Source organism: Aulonocara sp. 'chitande type north' Nkhata Bay, linkage group LG5 (genome assembly GCF_057382095.1).
Source record: "Aulonocara sp. 'chitande type north' Nkhata Bay isolate Kocher_YH1m ecotype deep benthic linkage group LG5, A_spYH_male_GT1.1, whole genome shotgun sequence".
Classification (NCBI taxonomy): Eukaryota; Metazoa; Chordata; class Actinopteri; order Cichliformes; family Cichlidae; genus Aulonocara; species Aulonocara sp. 'chitande type north' Nkhata Bay.
In genome coordinates this window covers 20,963,853-20,991,809 of record NC_141348.1, presented here as the reverse complement: position 1 = coordinate 20,991,809, position 27,957 = coordinate 20,963,853, and the positions used below count along the sequence as shown (strand labels likewise).

The following is a 27,957-nucleotide window of genomic DNA, read 5'->3' as shown; positions in this document are numbered from 1 at the left end:
TTTTCTTCTTTTCAGCATTTCAAAAACTTAAAAAGTCTGAAAGACAGCATCTGATGATTTGTTCTTCCGCTCTCTCTTCCAGCCACCCAGTGCATGTGAAGGAAGAGCCCACTGAAGTGGTGGAGGAGGACAGCCGGTCAGTATCGCTCCTGGCTGGTGTCACACACAGCCTGCCATTGCCAAGCGATGAGCGTGACCTGGAGGAGGATCTTCCCACAGAGGAGCTGGAGTAGGACAGATCTCAGACAAGCCGGAGGGGCGGGACTTTTTGAGACCAATCCCCGAGCCCTTCTTGCCCGTGTGAAGAGGAAAAAAATTACCAACAGTACACTTATGAGAAAACAGATAAGAGAGAAAAATAAGAGAATGTTCTTTTGTTTTTAAGAAAATTCAAGCAACTAAGGATGACATTGAGTAACTTCAAAAAAACAACAAAAAAAAACAACAGGGTTAGATGACCTTCGTTACTTTCAGACACAAAAATAAGACTGTGGAGCACTGCTTTACCTCCATGTGTTGCTTTCTCAACACTTGGCTCAAAGGTATGACACCACTTAATGCATACACACTCACGCAAACACGCACACACACTCATTCACTTGTCACACCATGTCTTGTCATTCTCCCTGGAAAAATTGCCCTCTATGTAGAGAACCTCTAGAGGAGTGGACATAGACACAAACACGCGCGCGCACACACACTCTCTCCTCCTCGGCCTACCACCCTGCATACACACTCCTCTCTGTTGTCTTGGGCTGCCTGGCTAGCCATTTTATCTCTACGTCAGTTGAGAGGACACCTAGATGTGTGTGTTAGAAAGAACACACACGTACACACACACACACACGCAGAGGATCATGTGTATATAGATGGGAGCGGTCATCAGGGGCTGTGCAGTATACCTCTCCTTCTTCGCCCTAGTCCAGTCACTTGCTTTTTCCATTTCCTTTGATCCGATTAGACTAAAACTGTTGGGCTTCTCGATGAGGAGGAAGGAAGAATACTTACAAAGATTACCTCCAACAGTACTTTAACACTTCTGCAGAGCAGGCACCCGCATCCACATCTGCGTGTGACCGGCCCTGGTCCCTGCCCAAACTTCTGCCAGCAGCAAGACACTTAGTGAGGGACTTCTTTAAAACTCTTTGATTCTATGTGGGGAAAAAAGAACACACATCCCTGCCCCTCCTGCATCCTCTCCCATTCCACATCCCCACCCCCAGAAGACTGCAGGAATAGGACCGTTTGGTGCTGTTCTTCTTCTCTCGTCCATCTGCAGATGGAGTGATGTGCACGGAACACGTTTGAGAAAGAGAAGAAAAAAGAGGGGAATCTGTAAGAAACGATGGAGAAAGTGTCTACCAGAATATTGTGACTAAAAAAAAAATGAAACTGTTCATGATTATGGAATATAACAAGAAAAAAAAATGTGTGGTAGCTTTTTGTCATTTCCTTTTTTTTTAAATTTGTTGTTGTTATCATTGTTTATTTTTGAGGATCAATATTTCCAAGGTGGCGTTTTGACGTACCTTTTCTATGGATGCTGTTTATGTTTTTTGTATTGTAAGTTGTTTAGTTTACTCTGGTTGTTCACACCATTCCAAATGAGTATTGGCAAAAAACAAAAAACACAAAAAAAAGCTCAGTATTGTCCCAATTTACCTGATCCTTTAATCCCGCCCCTTTCCCTTTCTGTCCCCAGCGTAGCAGGCAAGAAATTGGGAGATAGCACTTAAAGTTGCCGTTGTCCAGACAGATTATTTAACAGCTGAATCTTTTTTTTTCTTCTTCTAATTATCTCTCACTCACTTGTTTTTGGTTGTGTATTTAGTTGGGAAATATCCATGATGCTTTAAAACTATATATAGATATATTATTATTGCAGTCAGAGAATACCTCATCCCACAGAGGTTCTGCCTGGAACTGTGTCCAAATCGTTAAAGAAATAAGGGGGGATTCTTTCTGGGGGACACCAAATGTGGCAACTCTGCTCAGCTTCGATTCAAAGCTCTGTGGTTGTAATAGTTACTGTGTAGAAGCTAGCTGCAATTCACTGTGTGAGTTTATGTTAAAGGAATAGCACGTGAGATTTCTTTGTTTCCATTAGCAGAAAAGCATTACTGTTCTCTACAGTGCCATACCAAATTTAACATTTATTTTGAATCTATTATCTGCCTATTCCCGTTTTTATTTTTGTTACAGGTAACCAAAGAAATATGTAGAAAACCAAAAACCCTGTAGTTCATTTTTCCCTTTGTTTTTTTTTTTTAATTCTTTTATTTAATTTTTTTAAGAACTGTCCAAAAGTCAACAAACCAGGAGTTTGAATTCTTATTGTTGTATTCATATAACTATTGTGTTGAAAAATTATACCTGACTTACAGTGCTGACCATTCCAAAAACCAAAGTGTGTAAAGCAAACTACAATTTGGAGACAGTTAGGAATGACCCACATTACTTATGAGGCCAAAAACTAGTATTAACAAACCTCGCACAGTTCCTCAGAAACACAGAAGAAAGAGAAAAGCACTTAGAGATGAAGCCCCGTCTCTCTCTCTCTCTCTCTCATACTCAGGCTCAGCTGTGTTCCAAACACAATCCTGGGAGTGGCCCGACTACAGTGTGAGCAGGCCTAAAAATAAAAAATAATATAAACACTCACAAGGCATTTGAACACAACAATTACCTTTCTGTCTGAGATTTAAAACAAAAGGTGAAATGGAAAAAAAATCTTTGAAACAGCTGCTGTTATATAGGTACTTTATATTGATACTGTTGAAGTTTTAAATCCATAAGAGAAAGCTCTTTACACATAAATGTTCAGCATTCACAGGAAGAAGTTGTGTACTGTAATCTGCTTTAAAAAAAAGTGATATCTTTGGGCAGGGAGGAGTTATTCCAAATATCTATTGATTATACAATAAAGAGGGAACAATGGAAAACAGCAAAAATATACCAATGTAAGAGGAAAACAACCAAGGGACGTTAAGTAATTTTAAAGATTGGTTCCTATTTTAATGTTTTGTTTTTATTATTATTATTATTATGTCAAACTATCTCTTGCACTTCAGATGGGTTTTGTTATTTAACGAAAAAAAAAATCACATTTCCGACGAGTTTGCGTTCACACAGGACTGTTTCCTGTCACATTAGAGACTGATTTATTACAAAGTACAAAGTGGCAGACAGAAATCTTGAAGTGAGATTAAAAACCAAAAATAACACTACCTCCTTTTCAAAACAGTTCAACACATAGCCAACGGGAGACTGAAATCTCTTAAACATTGTTTTCTCCATTCATCCTCAATGATGATTTTAAAAAAAAGCCAAAATTGTTTTAACGCTTACTTTAAAAGTGGCAACAAAAAAAGTATTTGGTGATCTGGACTCCCTAATACATCTGCTTGAGCCCAAAAAAACAAAATAAAACATAGAGGCGTTTCACTTTCCATAGATTTAAAAATGACTACCTCTCCTTAAACCACATCTGAAGCACTCTCTACGTCTCCAAATGTGCTGTAAAGTGCTCATTATCTATGAACAGTTTTCTATCAGCTGCTTCAAACTGACCATACTCCTGTACCCGATTAGCATCGAGCTATGTGAACAGCCTCTCAACTGTGTGCTTTGACTGTACGTGTGCATATTCATCATCAGGCGCAGCTCTCGGCCAATGAGAAGCTGGTCATTAATGGCTGCGTGTTGTTGCAGGGAGCTGGCTGTCAGATGTAGTGATGGGCTGAATATATTAGTGCCACACACACAAATAGACACACACATGCACACACAGAGGGGTATAATAGAAGTGTAGAAACAGGGCTAGGGGTTAGTGCAAACGGAGGCTCTGACCATCCAGATATCCAAAGACCCACAACACTGCAGCACCCCCTTTCACCAAAACACTCACAGAGACACTGAGAGGACTAACACATCACTACTAGTAATATCCAAACTAAGAGGAACTGCTGCATACAGTACATAGATGATCTCTGACTTGTGCTTTAAGGTACACCTGTAAACAAAGCTGTTTTATAAAGATGTAGATTGTTCACAGGTCACCATGTAACACTTCTGTTCTTTCTCCACCTTGGCATAACATGATGTATTCTTGTATATTGATGCTTGGCTTATCTCTCCAGGGCATTCTTTCCCATTTTGTCCTTTGATTTTTCTCTGTTGGGATTTCTTTCTCTTTTCTTTTTCTTTTCCTGAACCTGTTTAGCTATTGTAAAGCTTTCAGCTCTGATTCCTATACTGTACTGCTAATGCAGAAGTATATGTATTTATCATATTAAGTGCTGCAGGTATCTTGGTTTAATAGTTTGGGGTTTTTTCCAATGTTTTTTAGGTTTGTTTGTTTTCGGTTCTTCATAAAACGTCTGGGACGCTGATTTTTTTTTAAAAATGTATTATCTCTTTAAAAAAAAGAAAAAAATGAAAAGAACTAAAGTTAGATCAGTGGTTTAGGTAACACCTGTTTGTATATTTATCTTAGCTAGGTCTATTTTGATACTTTTTTGTCTCTGTACTGCATTTATGCATTTTTAAGGAAAGAAAAAAAAACAACATATGGAAAACAAACTAAAAAGTTTCTTCATTATGTATTGATACCTCAGAAGGACTTTTTTTCCGCAAAGACAGGACCAAAACCTCTGAAAAGAAAAAGAGAAAGAGGAAAAAAAATTTACGAATATGTAGCCCCTCTCTTGCTTTAAAAACTGCGGAGCTCTAGAAAGGTATTGCTGTTGGTCCTTTCAGGTGCCAATATGTGTCCCTACTCCCCTTGACCCCCTCCCTCTGACCCCTGACCCCTGTCATTCCTGTGTTGAACTCCGACCCGCAGAGCTGTCAATCATCTGCAGGTGCCGTGGGGGTGTCACTGAGTCAAACACCTGGCAGGTGGTGACCAGCCAGAAACCTCATCTCCCAGTCCCACAAAGGCAGATCAAAGACTGACACTGTTGCATTTTTGATACTCGTCCTCTTGCGCAGTCTCAATACCAAAATGTGGAATGACTCTCAGAGATGCAGCTCATCCTCTGACTACCAAAGGCATTGCAAGCAAAACATTGCTTAGTCCAAACTCTTGAACTCTAACCAAACTGTAACCAAACCAATGCCACAACTTTAACCAAACAAAGACCAAGCTACTTCCAAAACTCTCCATCGACTTCACTGATCACCTTTACTGATAGCTGTTATCTCGCATACATCCACGTAATGGTGTTGTAGGAGCAGCCCACATCCGGTTGACTGGTGACTAGCTCAAAGGACATGGGGAGATCAAATCGTAATGTGTGATTGGACAGTTCTGAGGTGTCATACGAAGGGGAAGGGACTTTCAAAGTGGAGCATTTGCCTGACGGTATTATCAAGTAGACAGCCAGAATCTGATGGAACTACCACTTCAGCTCTCCTCTGGTTAAACCTTAGGAATGTGTGTACATTTTCAGCAGTGACTCTTTGTATTGTTTCTTAGTTCAGTTTACCTGTTTACCTCTCTTTATCCTTTGTTTTTGTTTTATTTGTTTTATTTGTTTTAATGTTTCTTGTTATTTGAAAGTGTGACCCGAGGAAGAGGTGGGAACAGGGACTGGATGGTGGCTTTAGACAGACAGTGGAGCCCAGACCTCTGACCCTCCACCCCGGGTAGCCATGTAATGCCAGTCACTGCCCTTTCCTTCATGCTGTATAAAACACACACATATATCTGTGTATTTGTAACCTGAATCTTCTTGTGTCTGTCCATGCAGACAATAAAAAACTGTACAGTAGGTCTAGTTGCATGTAATCTGTACTAATTATTGACAATGGCATTATAAAATGCAATAAAATACTTATTACAATGTCCTATTCTGCATCCTTGTTTCTTCTCTAGTGCTGTTGAGTTATCTTAAAATATCGATGGGCTGGACAGTATGGATGATGCATAAGAGTTAGATCGGAAATGTTATGGGTTAGTTGGGCACCTCTTCGGTCTCTCAGGGTTTAACTGAACCAAATCATCACTGCTGAAAGGCTGATAACAGATGTTTTATTTAAAAAAAACATCCAACTATTTAAACAAGCTAAATCTAACTGATAGATTTATACATAAAAAGATAAGTCTACAGATTTGATCAGAAACTGGCCAAACTTTTTTACTAATATTGAACTATGTAATGGAGTTTCTTCTACTGTTTACCCTGCACACGCAAACACACACATGAAAGCTCTTATACTGTATATTTGCATGAAAACATTTTTTCAAAACTGATCTTATCCGTCTGAAATACAATCAAGATCCTCTCAATTGAGATGAGTGCCGTGTTGCCACTTCCATATTAATCCTTTGCGATTGGCAGGTTTTATTTTAGTGTCTTTATGAAGAAAATTAATGTCTTTGTGTAGCAAAAATGCAACCCTAGACTAATGTCACATAATCGTTAAACAATCTTAATCCTGTCCCGAGTTGGAAGCTGAACCATATGGAAGGCCTTTAGACAGTTCAAAATGTGATACAGAGAGTGGCCACCAGGAGGAGTAAACAAACCAGACAACACAAGCTGCAACTCATAAACACAAACCCAGCAACAAACATTACTGGGGTCCATTAACACGTTCTGACCAACAGAGTGGGCCAGAGAGTGTGGAACAAACACTGAGTGAACGATCTGCACTGTGTGTGGCAGTGGGAACGTCATGAATACAGGTGACTGAAGTCTCATTAGGGTTTATAGCATTGATGATGTATAAAAAATGCTTCTTCTTTTTTTAACCTTTCTGTACTTTTAGCTTGCCCACCTTCTCAGTTTTTACTTCCCGCTCTTTACCTGTGTCTGTCTCCCTCACAGGTTTGCAGCATGCCCTACAGCTTCTCTTTAAACCTCAGCTCTGCATCATGGATATGTTGCCACAGGGAGAAAAAATGGAAACTGGATGGATGTTTTTTTGGAAAGTTGAAACTTTGTTTAATCTTGTGCTTTTATTGAACTTCTGTGTTAGTCAGCTGGGAGAAAACTCACTCTTGACGCTTAAATCCCTGTGACATTTGGTTTTGGTAGAGACCCTATTCTAAGCCTATTATAGGCTGAAGGCACACATGCACAGGCATAAAAACACACTCACTGGCATGCACACATTATGAATACTAAACAGAAACTTAGTACCATATACTTGTACAAGGTGAGCCAGGGTGCAGAGCAACACAAAGGGGTTATTCTTGGCGTGGGATGGTAGTATTTGGCACACACCTGAATCTGAACCTTGGCACATGTTTCTTAATGCTCATCTGGACAGAGTAAGCATTAGGAGGCCTGAATGTGAGCGTGCTTCATACATTTGTTCGACAGTCCGGAGGTGGATTGTACTCTCATGCATCTGCCTATCTGTCCATGTGCATGAGCTTGCGATGCTAAATCAATATGCATGTTTGTGTGACTGGGTGCACGGGTGGGTGTGAAAGGACATTAGTCCCAACAGCATGGAGAGCACTGAGGTCCAGGCAGACCCTGTGAGTCACAAAATACATTTACCCAGAGCAATGCTGACATCTCTGTCTCTCCCCTGTTCACTCACTCTGTCTGTCCCTCTCCCTTCTTCCCCTCAATGTCTGTGGCTGAAGCTGTGGGCTAGGCTCCAAACAGTGCACTGACTCACTGCAAACAACACATCAGTGTATATCTGCTGCTGCATGCATCCACATGGATCTGTTTATTCAAGGCTAATGAGCTTAGACTCTTTCTCCTCTCTGTGTCTACCATAAAAGACAACCCAAGAGGTTTTTTTCTTCGCTAAAGCCAAAAGAAAAAAGCACTGTAATATACTTTTCCTTACTGGTGGGCCACTGTGCATTTGCCCCTATTATATTTAAAACAATGTAACAAAGAAAAGCATAGAATTAGCACCTATTATTGCATGCAGTGTGACTCAGTTAATTAATCAAAATTTGTTTTGTCGGATTTTGCTTGTAATTCCACTTCAGCCGACCCTGCAGCAGCACGTTTAAGTGAATATGACATTTTTAAAAACTGGTTTGGCTTTTTGTATGATCCTGTTAATAATAAACATGTGGAAATACACTGAAATAGCGTTGCTTCTCTTTGTGAAAGCCTGTTGACCCAGAGGCATGAGCTCTGGTTTACGTGTGGATTGTGCAAGTTCTCCATATGCCTGAGCTGTTGCTGTTTGCTCCCATGGTCCAGCCAAATAGATGTTAGGTTAATAAGCTATTCTAAATTGGTTGTAGGTGTGGATGTTGGAGTGAATGGTAGTCTGTCTTGCTGTGTTTTCCTTGTGTATGACAGGCAATCTGCATGATGTCAGCAGGGATAGGTGGGATCAGAAATGTTATGGGTCAGTTAGGCACCTCTTCAGGCTCTCACTGATCCAAATGGCATGTTACATGGCAGGAAATGATGGGCGCCGGAAAAATGCAAACAAGATGAGGACATAACGACAGATGTATTTTACAAAACAAGCAATACAGGATAAGAGAGCAAGAAGACTTTGGTATATAATGAATCATTAAGTAAATGGTGCATAGCATATAAATTTAGTATGCAAGCAGCTCAAAATTGCACTCCTAGGACACGCTGGAGTGTTATCCTGCTTTTTAAATAACTATCCTTGAGTTGTTAGTGTCTCGCAAGTTGTTTTTTCTTTAAATCACCACAGGAACCCTCCCCTGAGAACCCATAAGTCAGATGAGAAAATGGATGAAGCTCCATGACTCCATGTGTGGCAGTGTGTGTGTGAGAGAGAGAGAGGGCTCCGGCCACAGAACAAAAGCATCTTTGTGAGTGATTGGAACCACATTTTTCACCCTCCCGTCTCTCTCTCTCTCTCTCTCTCTCATATTCACTCTCTCTTCCAGTCACCATATCATTCAGAGACACTGAAACTGTTAAGAAAAATACTCAGATATGGACACTCATACTCCGAGTGTGCCCAGTTCCAGTTTCGCTTCTCTTTGAGCACCCCCTCCGTGTACACACACACACACACACACACCTCACTTTCTATGTCTCCGTCTGGGCTAACTTCCTCTCTCAATCTCGACATTTCCTCCATGTGTCCTCCCACCACATGAGATCATCTAGTACGCTCAGAATCCCTTTGAGAAGTGGAGCAGCTCTCTCACCTTTGTCCCCCACCCTAGGCACTAGTTAGCTAAACACAGCAACCTGTTCTTTCCCTGCTGGTTATCAGAGGACTGTAAAGCCTCTAAAACAGGCGTGGGGAACTCCAGGCCTCAAGGGCCAGTGTCCTGCAGGTTTTAGATGTGTCCTTGATCCAACGCAGCTGATTTAAATGGCTAAATTACCTCCTCAACGTGTCTTGAGGTTCTCCAATGAACTAATCATTTGATTCAGGTGTGTTGGCCCAGGGTGAAATCTAAAACCTGCAGGACACCGGCCCTTGTGTTCCCCACCCCTGCTCTAAAGCATCAGATACCTAACCCAAATGAAGTTCAGGTCAGTGTACTATGAAATCCATTCAGAATAGTTAAGAATGATTTGATTGCCTTTGGACCATTTGCCCGTGGTTGAGTCTGAATTAGAATTTATAGCCTCCCTGTATGCACTGCATATTTAATACCAGCTTTTAACGTATAGTTGTGACTCAGCTGATTTAAGAAAATGAGTACTGTAAGCAGACTTTTTCAGCAGGAGAAGAAACTGAAGAAACATTTCTCCTGCTGAAAACGCTACATCCAACAGATTCAGCTTTTTGGGATCAGTGAAAATGGTGATATTGTTGACTTGTTGGCTACAGTGCAGATCATATACTGTACTGTTGCATATGCTTACAGTGAACGGTAATGGACAAATTATTCCATACTTTTAGACTGTCATTACAAGAAACAGTTACATGCGAGTGTCTCACTCTCATCTCTGTGAATTACTGAGATTCTGCTTGTTGCTTGGTAACTGAAAAATAGTCCAACAAGACCATCTTTAAACCAATAAATATTTCTTTATATTTCTTTTTACAATTCAGTTTTTGACCCGATTAAACAAATGAACAAAAATGTGTTAATAATTATGCTTTAAAAGTTGTTACAAATACAGACTAGTTGTTCCCCTTATTTCTGGTCTATGTATCAAGTGTGTGTTTAAGTCCTGGCGGGACAAAAGACACTAAATTAACTTGAAGTGGTCACAGAGATATAAACAGTGCATCTACCACATGAACTGGTTAATCAGATTTTTTTCAAAACTGCCTAAAAGTTTAATGACTTTGCCCCAAAATACTCCTACCAGCATATATGCTATTGCAAAATTCTCACACATTTAAATTTCTACTTAATGCTTTGAGTGCCTTGTCCATTGAATTGGCTTGATTTTCTGTATTTCCCAGAATGTCAAACTATTCATTTGACATAAATTATAAAGCTGTTACCCTTTTGCTATTCCTCTGCACAGAATAAATGGTTTAGGAGAAAGTGTCTGCATGTGCATCAACAAAAAAAACCTCTCTCCCATTATTGTATGCTGACTTGATGGCACTGCTGGAGGTGTGGAATATGGAAGGGCAGTGGGAAATTCATTTGGCTGGTCCATTAGAGCCTGAACAATCCAGTGTACCTGTTCACCTCTACACAATGCTGTCATTAGAACCAGAACAAAAGCAATCAGAAGACTGACAAGGTGTGCGGCGCCTACCACACACTCTGTGACAAATATGTTTAAATAATGAAGAAAAACCTGTTAAATAAGGCTAATTAAATTAACACTCAACACCTGTGAAGCAGCATATAAATAATTGTCTAAATAAAAAAGGAAGCAACGGATATTAAAGCAGTTAGGCTGTACTGTGAATAAAAACAGAAGCAAGATGATTGAGAGAATAAGTTCTGTGGCTGATGACAAAAATGTCCCCGGTGCCATTGTTCAGTGCAGGAATTAGAGCAGAAGGGGAAACTGGATCTTTTAAAAACACACAAGACATTAATGGATCCGTGGGCTAATGGCCACCATTCATCCACGCATCCATTTCTTAACTGCTTATCCACTTCAGGGTCACAGGGTGGGCGGGAGCCTAACCCAGGTGTCAACCACTTTCCAGGGTTTTTCTTGTATGTGGTTAATTTATCTGGCACGCGTGTGTGTGTGTGTGTGTGTGTGTGTGTGTGTGTGTGTGTGTGTGTGTTAACCTAACTCTAATTGTACTGTATGATTTTTAGCTGAAAGTTTGATATCACATAAAAACGCAAGAATCTCCTCATTAGCACATTGTGATGCTGCAAATTACCTAAGATGAACTCTGAATTTTAATATGATAAAATTTGGGAGAGCACTTATCCCACTCTGTTAAAAACTGGCCTGCAGTAGATGACGAAGTTATGCATGTAAAGCTACAGGGAGGGCAACCACTCAAAATGTGTTGATAGGAATTATCTCACAGAGACTTTGAAATGCTGATATCAGTACTTTTTTAAAAGTCATCCATTAGCAACATTTATAAATGAACAGCCTCTCTAATATTTTATTTTTCAATTATGTGTAAAAAGTATTTTGACTATTAGCTGGTCTGAACTTAAATTACAACAGGGGTGGAGGATTTATGTAGCATAAGGTACAATAAAGGAAAATCAACCTAAGAATAAAAAGCACGTGCAGTCCCACTTACAGAGTGACATCTGGTCATCCTAATGTTAATTCAACAAGACTCGTTTCTTGTTAGAGTATTGTAATTTTTTCCCCCGGTTCTTTTGATGCCAAAACGTACTTAGTAACTGTTTACCAACCTTCATTTCAAAACTGAAAATGGGATTTTTAAAAGCTATCAAACCCAGTCACCACATTGGTTAGTTAGCACTATAAATCTTCATTATCTCTACAAATTAGGCGTCGCTTACACTAAGAACAATAAATATAACAGAGGTATCATACATTTATGGTTTAATCTCAAACTGTTTCAGCATCACCATCACTGAAGTCATCTGAGTGTGTTTATATGACTATGAAGTGTAACATTTTGATATGTTGATTCATGCTGACATGCATTTGTTTCATAAAAAAATGTCTCTCTTATTCATTATTTCTACTTAATACTAATGATGATAAACTACTTTCAAAAGAGCCGGTATTTAGAGCCAGTTTTAATAATGGCACTTGTTATCAGTGTAGCAGATTTGAAAAACAAGTGGCTGATGTCAGTGGTATGTACAGTAAGTACAAGGCAGGAATGTGCACCGCAAGATCTCTTGTTATAACGCTTTAGTCCACACTTCACACTGTGAACATGAATCACTGAGTGTCTAACTTGGCCTTAAAAGACTCTGAGAGCGCCGGAATGAATGATGAAAATCCCCAAAGTGACTAGCAGCAGGACATAAACTAGAAACTGTAAAAATTGTTTGTTTCTTGCAAGGAAAAACAAAGGTTTAGTCAGATTGTGTCAAAGCGCTATACATGGACTTGGCATCTTACCAAACACTAGTAATTAAAAAACGCAATAAGTTACTATCACTGCTAAATTATATTTTTGTTTTTAAAACAGCAGCTAATGAATATTTTCCTGCATATACGGGACTTTTATTGACTTTCATTAAGAATACAAAACGACAGAGACTCCACAGCAAACTAGAGAATGTCATACAGTGGCCTGTTTTATGTTTGATACATTAAAATGTTATAGAGACAATAAAGTAACTGTAAACATACTGTATTGTGTAAGTGTTTTTGAGCATAAATGTTAACTGCATTGCTGCAATTTGGCAAAAACGATTATCTTTACAGACTATTATTAGTGCCAAAACATATTTCTGGGCTCATAATTCCTGATGAAAGCTTGCCTTAGTTAGTCCTGCGTCTGGTTCGGGTTTTGGGGGTAATTATATGACAGTACAGCTCAGCCCAACTACTTTCTAGCCTGGAGGAAGCACAATCACTGCTCACTGTAGTTTCCTGTCCAACAGCAGGAGCAGAAGTCTGAGTCAAGTAGGATATAGGAGTCAGGAGGCGAAACGGGTTGCACGAAGCGGGTACTCAATTTAAGATTGTAAATAAGTTTGGTAAGGTGGTGCAGAAACGCAGTAGAAAGCGAGGAAACCTGCAGCGCAGACAAAGAGATTTCAGCCTTGCAGCGTTAAACCTCCCAACATCTGGTTTGGAGGACGGGGCGAGCAGGAGTGAGAAAGTTTAGAGGCGGAGAGAGAATTATCTCCGCTGGCGAAAATGCTCTGAATTTGGAGTTTAGTTTACCTGCATGAGCCATAGACAGACTTGGTGTTCGTGTGAAGTGACAAGAGTTTGGGGGGGAGATTGGATTGGAAGAGGGCTTGAAGTCCACCTGGAGCGACCAGAAAATGAATTAGTTCAAAGGCCCAGTTGCAAAGAGTTCCAGCCAGAAAGAAGGTAAGAAGTTTTTTCCTGCGGTGTTATTGTTGTCAAAGTAAGTTGCATTTAGATTTTTCAGCCGCACTAACTCAGGCAGAGAAATTATCCTCACGCTGGAGCGGAGCTTGGTCTGAGCATGCAGAGACTCGTGTCGAGAAAGCGCAGGGCAGATATGCAGTGAAGATAACCAGAGCACGTCCGTCATTAGCTATCACTCATATTTGCGTTCATGTTCAATATTTCAGTCTGAATTTATTATGGAAAATGACACTTTATTATTGTTATAAAAAGCTCGCTACAAGTATACATGTTTCAGCTAGCTCTTGGTGAGCGTGCGCTGCAGTGACTTTTCTCTTTTCCCGAAACTTCTTCAAACTTTGTGGCCATGCCGTTTAAAACACTGAGAAACTCACCCGTGGGGGTGGGTGGTTGATGGTGAAGCTTACCAAACTCTGCTTCTTCGAACTTTTTTTTTCGCTCTAAAACTTGGCAAAGGTGGTCAAAACTTTTTGGGAGGCAGCGAGTGCGGAGCGAGCGAGCTACGGGAGCGCGCAAACAGCTGCCCAGCTGAGTTACTTTGGCAGGAAAAGCGCGTGCCCAAACTGGCACGTGAGGTATACGCTGAACTTCCCGATAATGATTTACAAAACTTGCTCCGATGGTCGAGGGCTCTCAAAAACGCGTCTTTTACTTTAAACAAGGAGCAAGTGTAAGCAGTAAGTGCGGTGTTATTGGTTTCCGAGATTTGTATACATGTAGTATGATAATTTGTATTTGTAAAATAGAAATTATGTCTGTTTTCATGAATAAGTTATTTGACTTATACGACTTTTTTTGTTCTTGACCTATTCCTGTCTCTCTACCTCACGTTGCAGTGTTGAAGTGGCTTACAGTGTTATATATAAATAAATACTTGTTACTGTCAAAGCATACTTTGAAGACGTTATTTAAAGCAGGCTGTTATTAGACGTTTCCTTTGTAAACACGCACTGCTTCCTGTGGTGAGGATCCTGCCAAAAGGCGCTGATGGTGGTTCAGCAGTACCTGTAGTCTGTTAGCTTCTTGCTCATATCAAAAAGAAAACGAGAAATCTTCCACATGACTCATCTCTATGAAATTCTTTTTTGGGCTATCTCGTCTCCCTGCTTCAGGCTCAGTCACCTCCTCCCTATAGAGCCAGGCCTACGCCCATGGATGAGGAGAGGAGTGCCGCTGCCATTTCGCGAGAGCCACCTAACGATGGAGACCCCGGTTTGCCAGCTCCACAACCAAGTTTGCAAACAAGCTCAAACGCAGAGAGAGAAAACAGCTGTCCGAGCCCACAGCCCTGCCCTGGTGATGGTAAGAAAGAGGTTGTTGGGGGAAAAAACAAAAGAGAAAAAAAGAAACATAAACATACTCCATGCGTGCCACGAAGGCCCAGTGTTTACAATAACCAATGTTGTCATCTTTGTGGAGGCGGTGTTTGAAAGTAGTGAAAAAGTGAGTTAGTTATTAAAGAGATTAGCCATTTGGTATGAAAACAATGGAGCACGATTATTTGAGAGTGAAGCTTCACCATTTACTTTCATGCATGTGAAGCTTGTTATGTTAGTAGGTCATCCAGAGTGTGTTTGACTGTACAGTAGAACTATTGTAATACAGTTTTCTGAAAACAACATTGGAATGGATTTATTCACCCCAGCGAAAGTGTAATATAGGTTGATGTGAGTTCTCTAAAGTGGAAAAGTCTTGAGTCACTGTGGTGTTTAAAAGTTTGAGACTGAGTAATTAATAATCTCTAATGGTAGACTCAGGAGGGGGCTACACTGTAGGAACTCACACTTTATCCTGGGAAAACCACTGTGTGTTTTTGCTGGATGTTACTGAGATTTATAAGGTCAAAAGCCTTCTTAATGACACAACTGTTGTGTAGTCAGGTAATTGCTGAGACTGGTCCGAGGAGGGGCCGTGCTCTTGGGTGATCTGAGTGGTCAGGACTGATTCAGCGCTATGGAACACTTAAATGGCACAATTAGGCTCCTGGGAATTTGGGAATGAACCTGTGACCCTTTGGCTTTGAGAGATCGGTCATGCTCAGAGGTAACTGACACAGAGGCGGGGAGAGGAAGATGTGGACTCAGCTTCGGGCTGTTTTCATGTGAATGACTCATGCAGAATGAGCCAAAATTACTTCAGTCTCCTCAAGCTTCAATGGGAAAACAACAGCACTGAGTGTACGTAGATCAGAGCGCAGGTTCTATGGGGTAATTAGGGTAGGTGTGGTTAACAGTTAGGGTAGTGTGCAGAGATTTAAGTGCCTTGTGGCCATGGGAACCAGCCACAAAAATGCTTAATAGTTGATGAAAATTTTTTATTTCCTTTTATTTTTTCTGTCTATTTTTTGAAATTCAAGTCCAGACACAACTCTTATCATTACTGTGTTTAACATCAACACACACATCTCCGTTCAATGCTACATTGTGGTTAACCATGACTATAAGTACAGCATCATTTTTAATGATAACTCTTGGAGAGTTTGAGAGTTATTAAATTGAAGGTTTGTGCCCAAACATGTTCTCCCGGCTGTGCTGACTTTACCTCTGTTTGCTCATCAGGAAGCCAGCACAAAGTGTAAATGATCCTTCTTCTGCTAAAGATAAGCTTCTTTTGGCCGTCTGGTCTGTGTGTTTGAGCAGGTTTAAGTTATATAGGTTCAGGCTACTGCTGAGAGCAACAAGGTCATCCTTTTAGCTCTGTTGGACCTTTACCTATCCCTTTGCATCAAGAGTGGGCTGCTTTGCAACACCACAACAGAAACATGGGGCGGTTGCACACATGCGCTGTATCCTTGAGCCTTTCTAGACATTACTCAACAGAGTTGCATGCGAGAAAGTAAATGTCTGAAGCGGATGATTGGACATCAAACCGTTTTTAACCTTCCAGCATTCCATTTCAAAGACCGTGGGAATTTACAGTGAGCGAGTAGATGTCCTGTGACCTGTCCGCTGGATGCTCTTTTAAGAAAGCTCCCTTGACTAAACAAAACAGAGAATTTCCAGAAGTAAGACTGTCTCATGCAGTCAATCTTCTATTGTATGTTACATGCAGGAGTAGTCAGTTTTCCAGAGATCGTGTGCAAAATCAGCCATGTATATTTTTAATTTAGGCTTCAAAGAAAGATTTGACCACTGGTCCATAATTAGAATGGGGGTAACAGCTTCTAGGATGGCATCCTCTGTTCCTGTGAGAGGTACTTAACCAGCATAACTGATGATGTGAGTTTTAGTCTCTTTACCTTTTTTCTTTTTTTTTTGCCTGTCCCGTTTGGTTCTTTAGCGTCAGAATTGTTGTCTGAAGGCCAACAAAGATACCCAACGGTATCTTTGTCTCTTTACCTGCTCCTTACTAGCCTAAAAATTGTATTGAATTGACTGCTTTGCATATTTTTCACAGATGCGTCAGTATCAGATGTGTTTTTTGCTGCTTTAGCTAGGTAGGAAGCTAGCTTTGAGAGATGGCATCCCCATTCTCATTGTTGTCTTCTGAGCACCGATTAGCATTGATTCAAAGGTGCTGCGCTGCATTCATTTCTGAACACTTTTACCAAGTTATGCAGATAAGACCCTTCACAGTTAAAAAAAAGCAATAATTAAATTGAGAACAATTGATGCTTTGCCACAATATTTAGCACTCCTGTCTTCCAATATTAAAACAGTCTGATTATCTGAAGGTGAATGAAGCTCTCTCAGTCATCACTTGTCCATAAACTTGCGTTATGTGCGTGTTAAAATACATGTTCTTCTTGTTGTTGTGAGTAAGGCTCTCTCTCAGGCATGAAGATGCAGTGAAGGAGCCTTTTCTTACCACATCTGAGGCTTTCTAACCACTAGGAGTTCTTGCACTCTATTTTTTCTTCCTTTCTTCTGTAATCTTTACCCGATTCTCTGCCATTGTTTTCTTGGTTCTTTCTCTTTGTTCCCTGCCTGCATGAAGGATGAACTGCAGCCTTTTTTATAGTGAAATTACAATTTTAACAAATGTTATTTGAGATTTCAAATAGCTATCAGCGTCTTAAGATGCTGGAATTTACAGTTTAAGATGACTTCCATTGTTTTTCCAGCATTGATGGAAACAATGGAAAGCAATTTCAATCAGCTGTAGTTAGTTAATGTTTGACGTTATGACCAAGCAAAATGAAAATCTTGGCATTTATTTGGCTGCATTGATCTCTGTGGGACAGAGTTTAAGCTCACTCAAGATTGGTGAATGGGTATAAGAGAAAAACAACTTGTGTGGTTTTTTTTATGTTGAAAAGCAAAATAAGAAAACACCAGTGTTATTGTGTCATTCGCATATAAACAGCAGAATATCATAGTTCTAACCTTATTCTACTCTGGCAGTTGCTTTGAATTATGACCTTCAGGCTTTCAAAGTGTGAGGTACTTCTTGTGTCAGCCTGTGAGTTGTCATAGAGTTTGCTGTCATCATCTGGGTATAGAACTACAGTGCTTAGTCCAATGCAACAATAAATTTGAATACCTTTAAAAAAGCCACGTGAGGCTATATTACCGCAAACAGATTAGATTTTTACTAAAATGATTTACTCTTTCTTTTTCTGTATTTTATTTTTTTAGTTAACATGATTGATAAAATTCTAATTTAACTGAATGTTTACTATGGATCAACATCCAGCAAGTGGCTACCTTTGCATAAAGATAGGAACAAGAGTGTAACAGCTTGCCTGACTCTGTCCAGACATGACAAACGTGCAGTCCCAGCAATTTGCAAATGAACTGAAGACTGAAGTATTAAATCGTGCCTGTTGTTGACTGTTGCTACACGTAATAACAAGCAACTGCTTCATTTATTAATTTATTTCTTGGGGGGTGGGGTGCTTGCGGATACAATTTTTGTCAACATCTGCACATCAAAAAAGCTTGATGAAAGCAAGCAAGTGTCCACCTTCTTCATCCTATGCCTCTTCAGCCTTTGTGATCAGCCTGGTGCTCTCTTCTGTAAAATGCACCTTCTGTGTCACAGTCTAACCTGTTTCTACCTATTATTTCATCTCTCTCTGTCTCATACACTAACTCATTCTCTTTGCCCGCGTGTGTAGATGCTATTTTCCTGCTTGTCCTTTTTTAGTCCTTGAGGTTTGTTGAGGCTTGTGTCTAATTTGGTTTCTCACAGAGATTGAAATAAACTCAGAGCAGTTTGAGGCATTTTTATGGCGTTTTTGACCAACGAAAATGAGCGTGCTTTATTTTACTTTACTACCTCACAAACATTTGAGAATGGCTCATTGCTGCTGCTCTGGTGGCCTGCGCTCTTTCTGTTTCTCACACTAATGATTTGCTATAGCACTTTCTTTAAATCGTAATCAATCCTGTTGTACAGATAATGTCATCGTGGTATGAGATCACAAATTACAAATTTGAACAAGGGGCTTTTTATTGTGTATGTGTATGTGTATATATATATGTATATGTATGTATATATGTATGTATGTATGTAGCACGATCTGATATTGTCGTGTTGGTGTTGTTCCCAGATCATCATACTAAATGTTGTTCCAGGATCAACATTGCAAGTGACCAATCAGAATGTTGTGACGTCATACTTTTGCGACTTCGGGAAAAACCGCCGTAAAACAAAAAACTGTACTTAAGCTGCGAGAAACAGTCTCTGTCCGCCGATCAACGGACCCTGACCCTAACCCTTTAATAAATGGTAAGCAGAATTGATATTGTCCTTGCAACATTGGAATTTCATAAATGCACGAATGGCTTGGCGCGCAAAAGAATAATGTCACAAGAATGTGATTGGTCAGTTGCAATGTTGAACCTGGAACAACATTTTCATGATGATGTGGGAACAACACCAACAACACGACGATATCAGATCATCCATGTATATATATATATATATATATATATATATATATATATATATGTGTGTGTGTGTGTGTGTGTGTGTGTGTGTGTGTGTGTGTGTGTGTGTGTGTGTGTGTGTTATGATGCTTGTTTTGTAAGTGGTAATGGTATTATTTATAGTTAAATAGATATTAAAGCAGTTTATGCTTGAAGTCAGGTCACTACCACACAATGAGCATACAGTGTCCTCAGTTATCATTATTCCTCTCTCAGGTTTTTTCACATTTCTCTATTTGCCTCCATCATGAACTCTGTGCTGAAGGACAACTCACTTGTTAAAATGCATCTGGAGGAGAGATGAGTTGTCAGACGACTGATAATCAAGGGAACACAGGTATATTCTTTGTGCGTTATTACCCATTTTCCAAGAAACAGTCATGGGTAAAAACACATGACCCCTGCTTACTAGGGGTGCAACGATACACAAAATTCACGGTTCGGTTCGATACTTTGGTGTCACGGTTCAATATTTTTTCGATACAAAAAAAATGTTCATGCCTTTTTAATTTGTCATTTATTAAAATTATAAATATATATTTTAACTCAAAAGTACAGTTTTTAAATTTAACCCTAACCCTTGTGCGTGTTTTTTATTTTGACAGCGAATGCGCACCTGCGGACCACTTATGTGCAGCCCTGGTTATTTAGCTCGTCATATTGCAGCCACAGAAATTCTTTTGTCCATGAAAACATAAAGCTGCACTTTCTTTTTGCCTTATAGTCTGATTTGTCATAACTTCTCCGTTTTGTGGTAAGCTTTTCTTTGGCTGTCACTTCTTCACCCTGACCTGTCTTATTTGGCTCAGCAGAACTAAAATATATATCTGTCTGTGAAGGTTCTCAGTCATCCAGGTCATCGTAGTCAAATATATATCCTGCTGCTTTTACACACGCACTCACATAAGCTCAGCGATTCTCTGCGCGATCAACCTCTCACATGTTTAAGCTGCGGGAGATTTCACTTGTCATGTTTGCATAGTAAGCTAACAATTAATAAGACGATGTCAGAGGAATTGGTGCACAAATTATCATCACTCACAGATCAGTGCTGTCGCTCTCTATACACAGTTCGCGCGATTGCAAAGTGAAAGCAAAAAAACAAGAGCAAATTCAAACGCGATTTCAATATGTCACATATTGACAGTGGCTCACCGATGCCAATGACATAATTACCCAGCTACATTTCCGAAAGAATGCAAAAGCATTGACATATATTTTTCCTTCCTACAATAGCCCGACGGGCAGGGCAGAGATAGATTTTGGTAGCCCGACTGAAAAAATCGCTAGCTCCGGGACGTCGGGCTAGCGATATTGCGAGCCCTGTATCTGATTGAGGAATCACTCATCTTTGGAAAAGAGAGTTTATTACAGAGAAATGGCTCTTTCCAAAATAAAAGCTATACTATCCGCTTCTTCTGGGCTATATTCTCAGCAGCATATTGAACATATAAGGAGAATCATGTGCTAACAGCTGTCTAAATGACTCGGCTAAAGTTAGTAGCTTGCTTGTTTTTTTTCTGCTTCCACTTGTCTTTGCACTAGGATGATGTCGGCGTAAATGTGCAGTCATATTCGTTGTGTTCCCACTAGTGCTTTCAGGTTAATCTCGTTGAAATGACCTTAACGCCACTACACGGCAAATCTCCGTTAACGAGCTACCGCCGATCGCCCGTGCATGGGGCTAGACGGCCAACACGTTAACGAGCTAACTGCGCTAACACACTAGTTCCCACCCATGTAATTGAGCATTGCATGGCACATCCAACATACTGTTTTACTTTAGTCCATGACTCGCTTACCTTCAGGGTCATACGTCACATGAAAACCAAAATAATTCCAAACGCCAGATCTGAATGAGGGTGCGGGAGGTCCATGTTGTAAGGAGAGCTTAACTTCTGTCTCACTAGCTTGCCCTGCGCTCTTCCTTCTGACGATGCTGTCTGTGTTGAGCGCTCAGTGAATCTGCGTTCGACTACTCCGCCTAGGCTGCACTGTCGACCCTAGGCGGAGTAGTCGAACGCAGATTCACTGAGCGCTCAACACAGACAGCATCGTCAGAAGGAAAGTTGATAAAATAAATTACAAATTTTGTATTGTTCGATACATATGCGTACCGAACCGAAAGCACTGTATCGAACGGTTCAATATCGATACGAATATCGTTGCACCCCTACTGCTTACATGTGACAAAAAAAAGATCTACAGAAATGTTCTTTCTATCTTTATTTAAGGCAATTGGCTTTGTAACTTTCTTACTTTCTCTGTTTGTTTGTGTGTTAGTTTAAAAAAAAAAATCAAATCGTATTGTAGTAAGCTGTCACATTGCACAGTGGTGTGAACTAAAAGTAGGCTTGAATTTTAAAAGTTCTCATGAAGACTGTTATGCTTATATGGCATCTGGGATCATAAAATGTCGAAGTAGTTGGGCTGTAACAAAGCAATTTCTAATGCAGCTGTGCCAGACGTCATATTTAATGACATCACTTTGAAATGACAGCTCCAAAGCAGGGATTTTGTTGGATTTTATAAAATGCCTGTTGTCTCAACTCCCCTCTCCTCGTGTTTCTCCCCCTCCCCTTCCACTTGGATCTCTACTAAGATGATACAAATTTTTGCCAATTCAAACTTTTTCCTACGAACTTTTACATGTCAACACATACAAACAAAAATAGAATTTTCGTCAATGCAAAATATTTTTTTCATAATAAAAAAAGAAATGATCAAAGTTTGCAATTTTCCCCAAATTGTGGTAAGTTACAGCTGCAGTAAGTCTCACTTGGAACTGCTGAAGTAGAAATAATTAACTGAAAATTAGCTGCTGTACACCAATCTTTACCTGATTTATTTAACAAAACAAATCTCAGTTACTCCCATCATTTTCCAGTGTGTTCATAAGTTTGGTCAATGTCTGATTAAGATTTTTGTTTCAAACATTTCCACGATGGTCCCCCAACAGTCCCCAACATTTTCGTCTTCACTTGCAGCAAAGAGTTTCCACGCTAACAACATGTTAGCGTATGCCTGTGAGTGTCTGTGCGACTGTTGGCTCATGCTGCCGCATCTGACTTGACCGGTAACCTACTCATAATCTGACGTGAAGCTGACAGGGTGGTCACCATTCAAGGCTCATAACGCTCAAAATCGTCCAGTTTCGATATCTGGCTGATCAATCAGTACCTCTGTAATAAATACAGTTACAGTAAATACATGAAAGCAATAAGAGGAAAGTGTTACTGTACACTATTATAAAGACCTAAAAACTAAAAAAAAAAATCGAAATAAAAACCGTTTTAAACAATGTTTTTCTAATGTCAAATCTTAGTGAATTTTGGATACATTACTCTGTTCATGATACTAAGACTGAAGCACAGTGTCCTTGTTTTACATCAGGTGTGTTTACATTCTAATACAAATAGAGTTCTGTTAGCTGCTTTGCTGGCTCTTTGCTAACAGCATCTGTTAGCAAAGAGCCAGTATTTTCCCACGAACCAGAAGAATCCCACAGACAGAGTGGCACAATTAAATTCTCCTTAAGCCTGTTCAGCAGCAGACATTTTTTGTCTTTAATGAGCTTACACTGCTCCATTCTCTCACAGCAAGCATAATCTCTGATTTTCGACTTATTCTGTGAGTGTATGCTTATCTCAGTGTCAGTTTCTTGGTGTGGGATTTTCCAATTGGCTAGAATTGCAGTTTAAACACTGCTTCTTCTTCCCTTTTAATTTGTGTGTGTGTGTGTGTGTGTGTGTGTGTGTGTGTGTGTGTGTGTGTGTGTGTGTGTGTACGTGTGTACGTGTGCATTTACTGAGGGAGAGTGATTAAGACTACAACAATTCACCTATACCGTAGATCTGTGTTCTTGTCTTTATATTTCACTCCATCTTGGTCAGCACCCCACTGATAGTGTGTGTGTTTTCAATCAGTTCGAGTCATTACTGCTGCTCAGATAACTGCTCGGCTGCTCTTCGGCATGTCTTCTTCTATGCTAGTTTCTCTGCTAGTGGGCCTGAATGAAGTGTTTTAAAATGCTGTATGAACACAGGAACACAACTGCAACATTTATTTGTGTCAATATTGTCACAAAATATTAAGAAGGAAGTCATTTACAAATGTATTTTTTTGTTTTATGAACACAAATTCAAATATTTCAAAACATCCAAATAATATTTCTATAAAAGAAGGAAAATTAGTGCAAAAAATAGTGAAAAAAGTCACATGGTGGGGATATTTTGACTTTATTAAACAGCTTTAGTTTTTAGAGTTTTAGCTGTCATCACACAGTGAAGGTTTTGCTTTATTTCAGCACACGTTTGTTTCTTTCTTTCTGTCAGTAAATGTACAAAAGTTTAAATAAAGCTTTCACAGAAAGTTTTTGCATCTATTTAACACTTCAATATTTCATGCTGCACACTCATCCTAAACTTGACTCTTTTTATTTATTTTCTGAGTTGCACTCACAGTACTTTACTATGACAAAACATTTTGAATATTTAATTCATGTACTAAAACTAAGAGACTAACTTATACCATTCACACAATTTTAAGACCCTTGACCTATACTTATTGCACCTTTGGTAGCTATTACAGCCTTGAGTCTTCTTTGGCATTATCCTTTAAGCTTGCTGCTACTTCTTTCTTTTCAAGGCTCCTTAATGTTTAGATAGGGAAAGCTTGCCCACACCCTTTTTTAGGTCTCTTCTTAGATACTCCACTGTGGCCAGGTTAGGACACTCTAGGCCTTTTGCAGAATCACTCATATGTTTTGTAGTAGCATGCCTCAGGTCTTTGTCTTGTTGAAACGTAGCTTTTGCCTCAGTCTGATACAAAATAAGATAACCTTCGTTGCATTGTAGAGAGTTGTTACATAAGGTATGAAAGATTTCCTGTATCTGCCCCTGTGGGAATGGAGCTGCTAGAGAAATAGCTCCAATCCTGGAGTCATGACCACACTCGAAAAGGTTTTCAACTCAGGATTTTTTCTCTATCTATATTAACCTCCCAGTTCCTGATACTGCAATCACCACATTTTACTGTGCAGATGGTATTAATGAAGTGATGCCAAGTATCTGTTTTGTGGCATGGTTTAATTTATGTCTCATCAGACCAGAGTTCTTGGTCTAAATGTGGTTAAAATGTCAAACTCCCAGCATGCTGTCATGTGCCTGCTAGTGAGTAACCGCTTCTGTCAGGCCTTTGCTGTTGGAGTACTGCGCCGTGTTCTTCTCTAAGGTTCTGCCAACTCCAGAAAAAGACCACAGTGTTTGTTTGAGCCTGCCTGACCAAGGCTGCCCATCCCCAGTAACTCACTTTGGCCAGATTATAGAAGACTGTTAAACTCATCCTGTTGGTGGTTCTCATTTTTTAACCTCATGGCTTGGTTTTCACTCTGACACACCATCAACAGTGAGCCCTAATACCCATAGCTGTGTGTGTGTGTAGATTATTTTAATTAAGCACTGGATTCAAGTCAAGTTGTAGAAGCATCTCAAAGACAACTGATTATGGTAGGATACACCAGGTGTTTATCAACGATTTTGGTCTTTTGCTGAAAATGAATTAACAAAACATTTCAAATTTGTTCTTGTTTTGTCTTTGTGGGTTTACATGGATGAATAAATGAATGTAATCCATTTTAAAAAGCGTCTGGAATATAGCATAACATGGAAACCTTGAAAGTGTCTGAAAACATTCCAGGCACACTGTCTTTGCCACAGGGCCTAAGAGACCTCCTTTTGCATACACATTAGACATTTGCGTTTTTGAAGATGTCATAGTGGAGCTGTAGAAACAGTGTAGAGATAGTTTGAAAGGAAGCAGGTAAACTCAGCTCAGCCCTCTGTTCTCTATAAACCAACACACTCCATCCCCAGGAGGAACAGCAGGAAATGCTTCCCTTCAGGTAATTCAGGATATGTCACATCATTTTCACGTTCATGTAAATAGTGTCTGTGTGTGTTGTGTTTATGCTAATCATTACCCTATGGGATCCATATGTTTTTGGTTTAATGGTTAACTGTTTGTTTACAAGGAGACTAAAATTGCTCTGAATCGCCCCTTCAGGGCCACCGACACGTGTACATATACCAAACTACAAACCCACATGAACTTGCAAATACAGAAATATACACAGGTATATAGTCAAGCTTTCACAAACAAATACCCACAAGTGTAAACACATAGTCGTATCTCCTCACCGGCTCTTGATTGGTCTGGTCTGATTTTAATTAGAGGCTCATCTTTCATGGTCCTCAGAACTGGCTCCGAGGTCGAGCGGTTATGTGTTTTGATCCTTATGCCAACGCAAAATTGGTTGATGGCCTGCTTGGATGGCACTGAGGGTTTGTGGGAATGTGTTTCGATCCAACAATCGTGGGTTCGAACATCTACAAAGGGAACGCTTTGACTAGCTAAGTCAAAAGTCCCATACACTTTTAACCCTTGCTACCCCACAGTCAAAAAACAAAGACAAACTGTAGTGAAGGATTCAAGAGTACATAAGATCATATGATCAAACGGCTTGGGGTGCTCCCTTTTTCTGACGTGCCCTGCTTCAGAGTTCAAACCCGATATTGTTTTAAAGTCGATCATTAACAATAACAATTGGAATTTCTTTTGATAAAAGTTTGAACGATAGCATCAGCAAACTCTTTATTTATTTTTCAAAAAATTATATTTATTAACCATAGTTTCATATTCACACTGTTTGTATGTGTCTCATCTGCAACTCACGAATGGAGCCTATCCCACTTTTATTGTTTTTTTTGTTTTTGTTTTTAAGCCATCATGGGGTTTTTCCAACAGTGTCTGCGGTATTCTGTAGACTTCTGCTGCAAAGTTGTTTTAGTTTTAGCAAATTCTGTATTTCAATTGGATTCTTACTGGGGACTCAAATAAGACTGACTTTTAGTTTTCAGAAGGGTTTTTTTCTGTGCTTTGTGTGACTGTGGTAATTGGCCCCAAAAGCAGTTTCCAAAGAATGAGGAAAAACGAGAAACACAATGACTTGAACTGATAAATGCCCTTTTTAAAAAATAAACTATAATACTGATCTCAATATTTTTAAACACTTGCCAGCTGTCTAAAGTTATCAGACTCAGTTGTTGCCTACCAGCATATGGTGTCTTATTATTTTTTTACAATCCATTCTCAAACATTTTATCAAATTGATACCAGTTGTGTAGAACAATAGATGATTATATGTTACTTGCAATTTTGAGTGATAGCGTTATCATTGATTATAGGAATATGAAACACAATGTTCAATGACTTTATGATTAGCCTCCTGAAGTTACACATACTGGGTTTTTTTTATTTGCTTCTAATTTACTATTTACTGAGTTTCAGCACTGAGTGTTATTTAAGGAATTTGATAAATATATAAAGGTGGGTTATTGCATGCATAGTACATAGACATGTACTGCTTGCCAGTGATACATGTCGACTACAACACACAGTTACCTCTAAATCAGACATTTGGTGTCAGGACAGCTGTTCTAACTAGTGGTTTTCATATCTGAGCAGACTGATTGAGTCTAATGGACAAAATATGGGTCTTGGAAAAATCGCTTCCACATGGCAGAGATAAAAGTATGTGTGATGAGAGTGAGTGTGAGATGCAGGAAGGTATTATTGGAGTGTACGGTAAGTGTTTTAAGTGTGTTTGTATGGGTGTGAGTTTTGTGTACCGCTATCAAATAGAAGAGAAAAGCAGGAAGTATTTCCCGTCTCCTCAGCTCCTGTTCACATGGTCTCCCACACAAAAATACCCACACATACAAAACGCCCTTGAGAGACACAGATATATACATATGCACAGGTATACAAACACACGCAAACCTTTGCAAGAAAATCACGCAAGGCTTAAAACACTAGGCCTTTTCATCAAGGTTAGCTCAAGTAACATATTTTCATGCTCCATGCTAAAGAGCCCAATGGCCTCAGGGCAAAGCGTCTAAAAACTACATAGGAATGGCGCGAGGAACACAGCAAAGAGCCCAAATACTGACGTTCCCCAGACCCATCAACATCCACGGGTTGCAGAACAGGCCGCTGAGGCCACAACCCACAGGACCCAAAGGATCTGCTGCCAATGTCCTGAAAGTGCCAGACACCACAGGACATTTCATGGTTTTAAAGTTGTGGCTGATCAATAGGTTTGTCATTGCAACATTTCCAAAAGACTAATCACCAACAGATCAATGTAAAAAATAAATAAATAAATAAATTCTAACATAAAATAAATCATAATACTTTTGACGGCCTCTTTTTCGTCGTGTATATTATATGGACTTAGTTTTATTTTTGTCAGATGTGACAGACATAGCAGTGCTCATAGTGATCAAGCTATATAGATGTCTGTAGTTAATATTACAATTTATATATTTCAAAGTTTAGTAGCTTTAAATGTGGAATTAGAATGATTATTGCAGAAAGTTTTTCTTTTCTATAAAATTTTTAAAACCTATTTAAGAAAAATAACAGTCTGATATTTTATCTGACCGACAATGCAGAACCCCAAAAACTGTGTTAACAGTAATAAATAATAGGACAAAAGACAAATTAGTGTGTGTGAAAACCAAAAGACATTTGACCTTAAGATTGGCATTAAAATGCAATTATTGCGCAACTCTACAACATTTTTTCAAATGAATAAACATATTTATTCAAGTTGTGAAATCCCATCATGTTGTTTTCATATGTTTAGGTGGAACAGCTAA

At 39.5% G+C, this 27,957-nt stretch overlaps 2 protein-coding genes across 3 annotated transcripts in view; both read left to right on the top strand.

Moving 5' to 3' along the window:
• The window catches only part of foxp4 (forkhead box P4), a 92,896-nt gene extending 87,052 nt beyond the window's left edge, over positions 1–5,844 (top strand). The window contains exon 18 of the mRNA XM_086291991.1: positions 83–5,844. Within this exon, the coding sequence (XP_086148117.1) occupies positions 83–233 (151 nt within the window). The 3' untranslated portion in view covers positions 234–5,844. The remainder of the gene's footprint in view (positions 1–82) is intronic.
• A 7,065-nt stretch (positions 5,845–12,909) lies between these two features.
• mdfi (MyoD family inhibitor) overlaps positions 12,910–27,957 on the top strand; it is a 33,438-nt gene continuing 18,390 nt past the window's right edge. Inside the window, exons 1-2 of one of the 2 annotated variants that reach the window (XM_086291988.1) lie at positions 12,910–13,343; positions 14,477–14,666. In XM_086291988.1, coding sequence (XP_086148114.1) covers positions 14,516–14,666 — 151 coding nt within the window. In that variant the 5' untranslated portion in view covers positions 12,910–13,343; positions 14,477–14,515. Of the gene's footprint in view, positions 13,344–13,693; positions 14,042–14,476; positions 14,667–27,957 lie in introns of those variants that run through there. The other variant, XM_086291989.1, reaches the window with a different exon arrangement.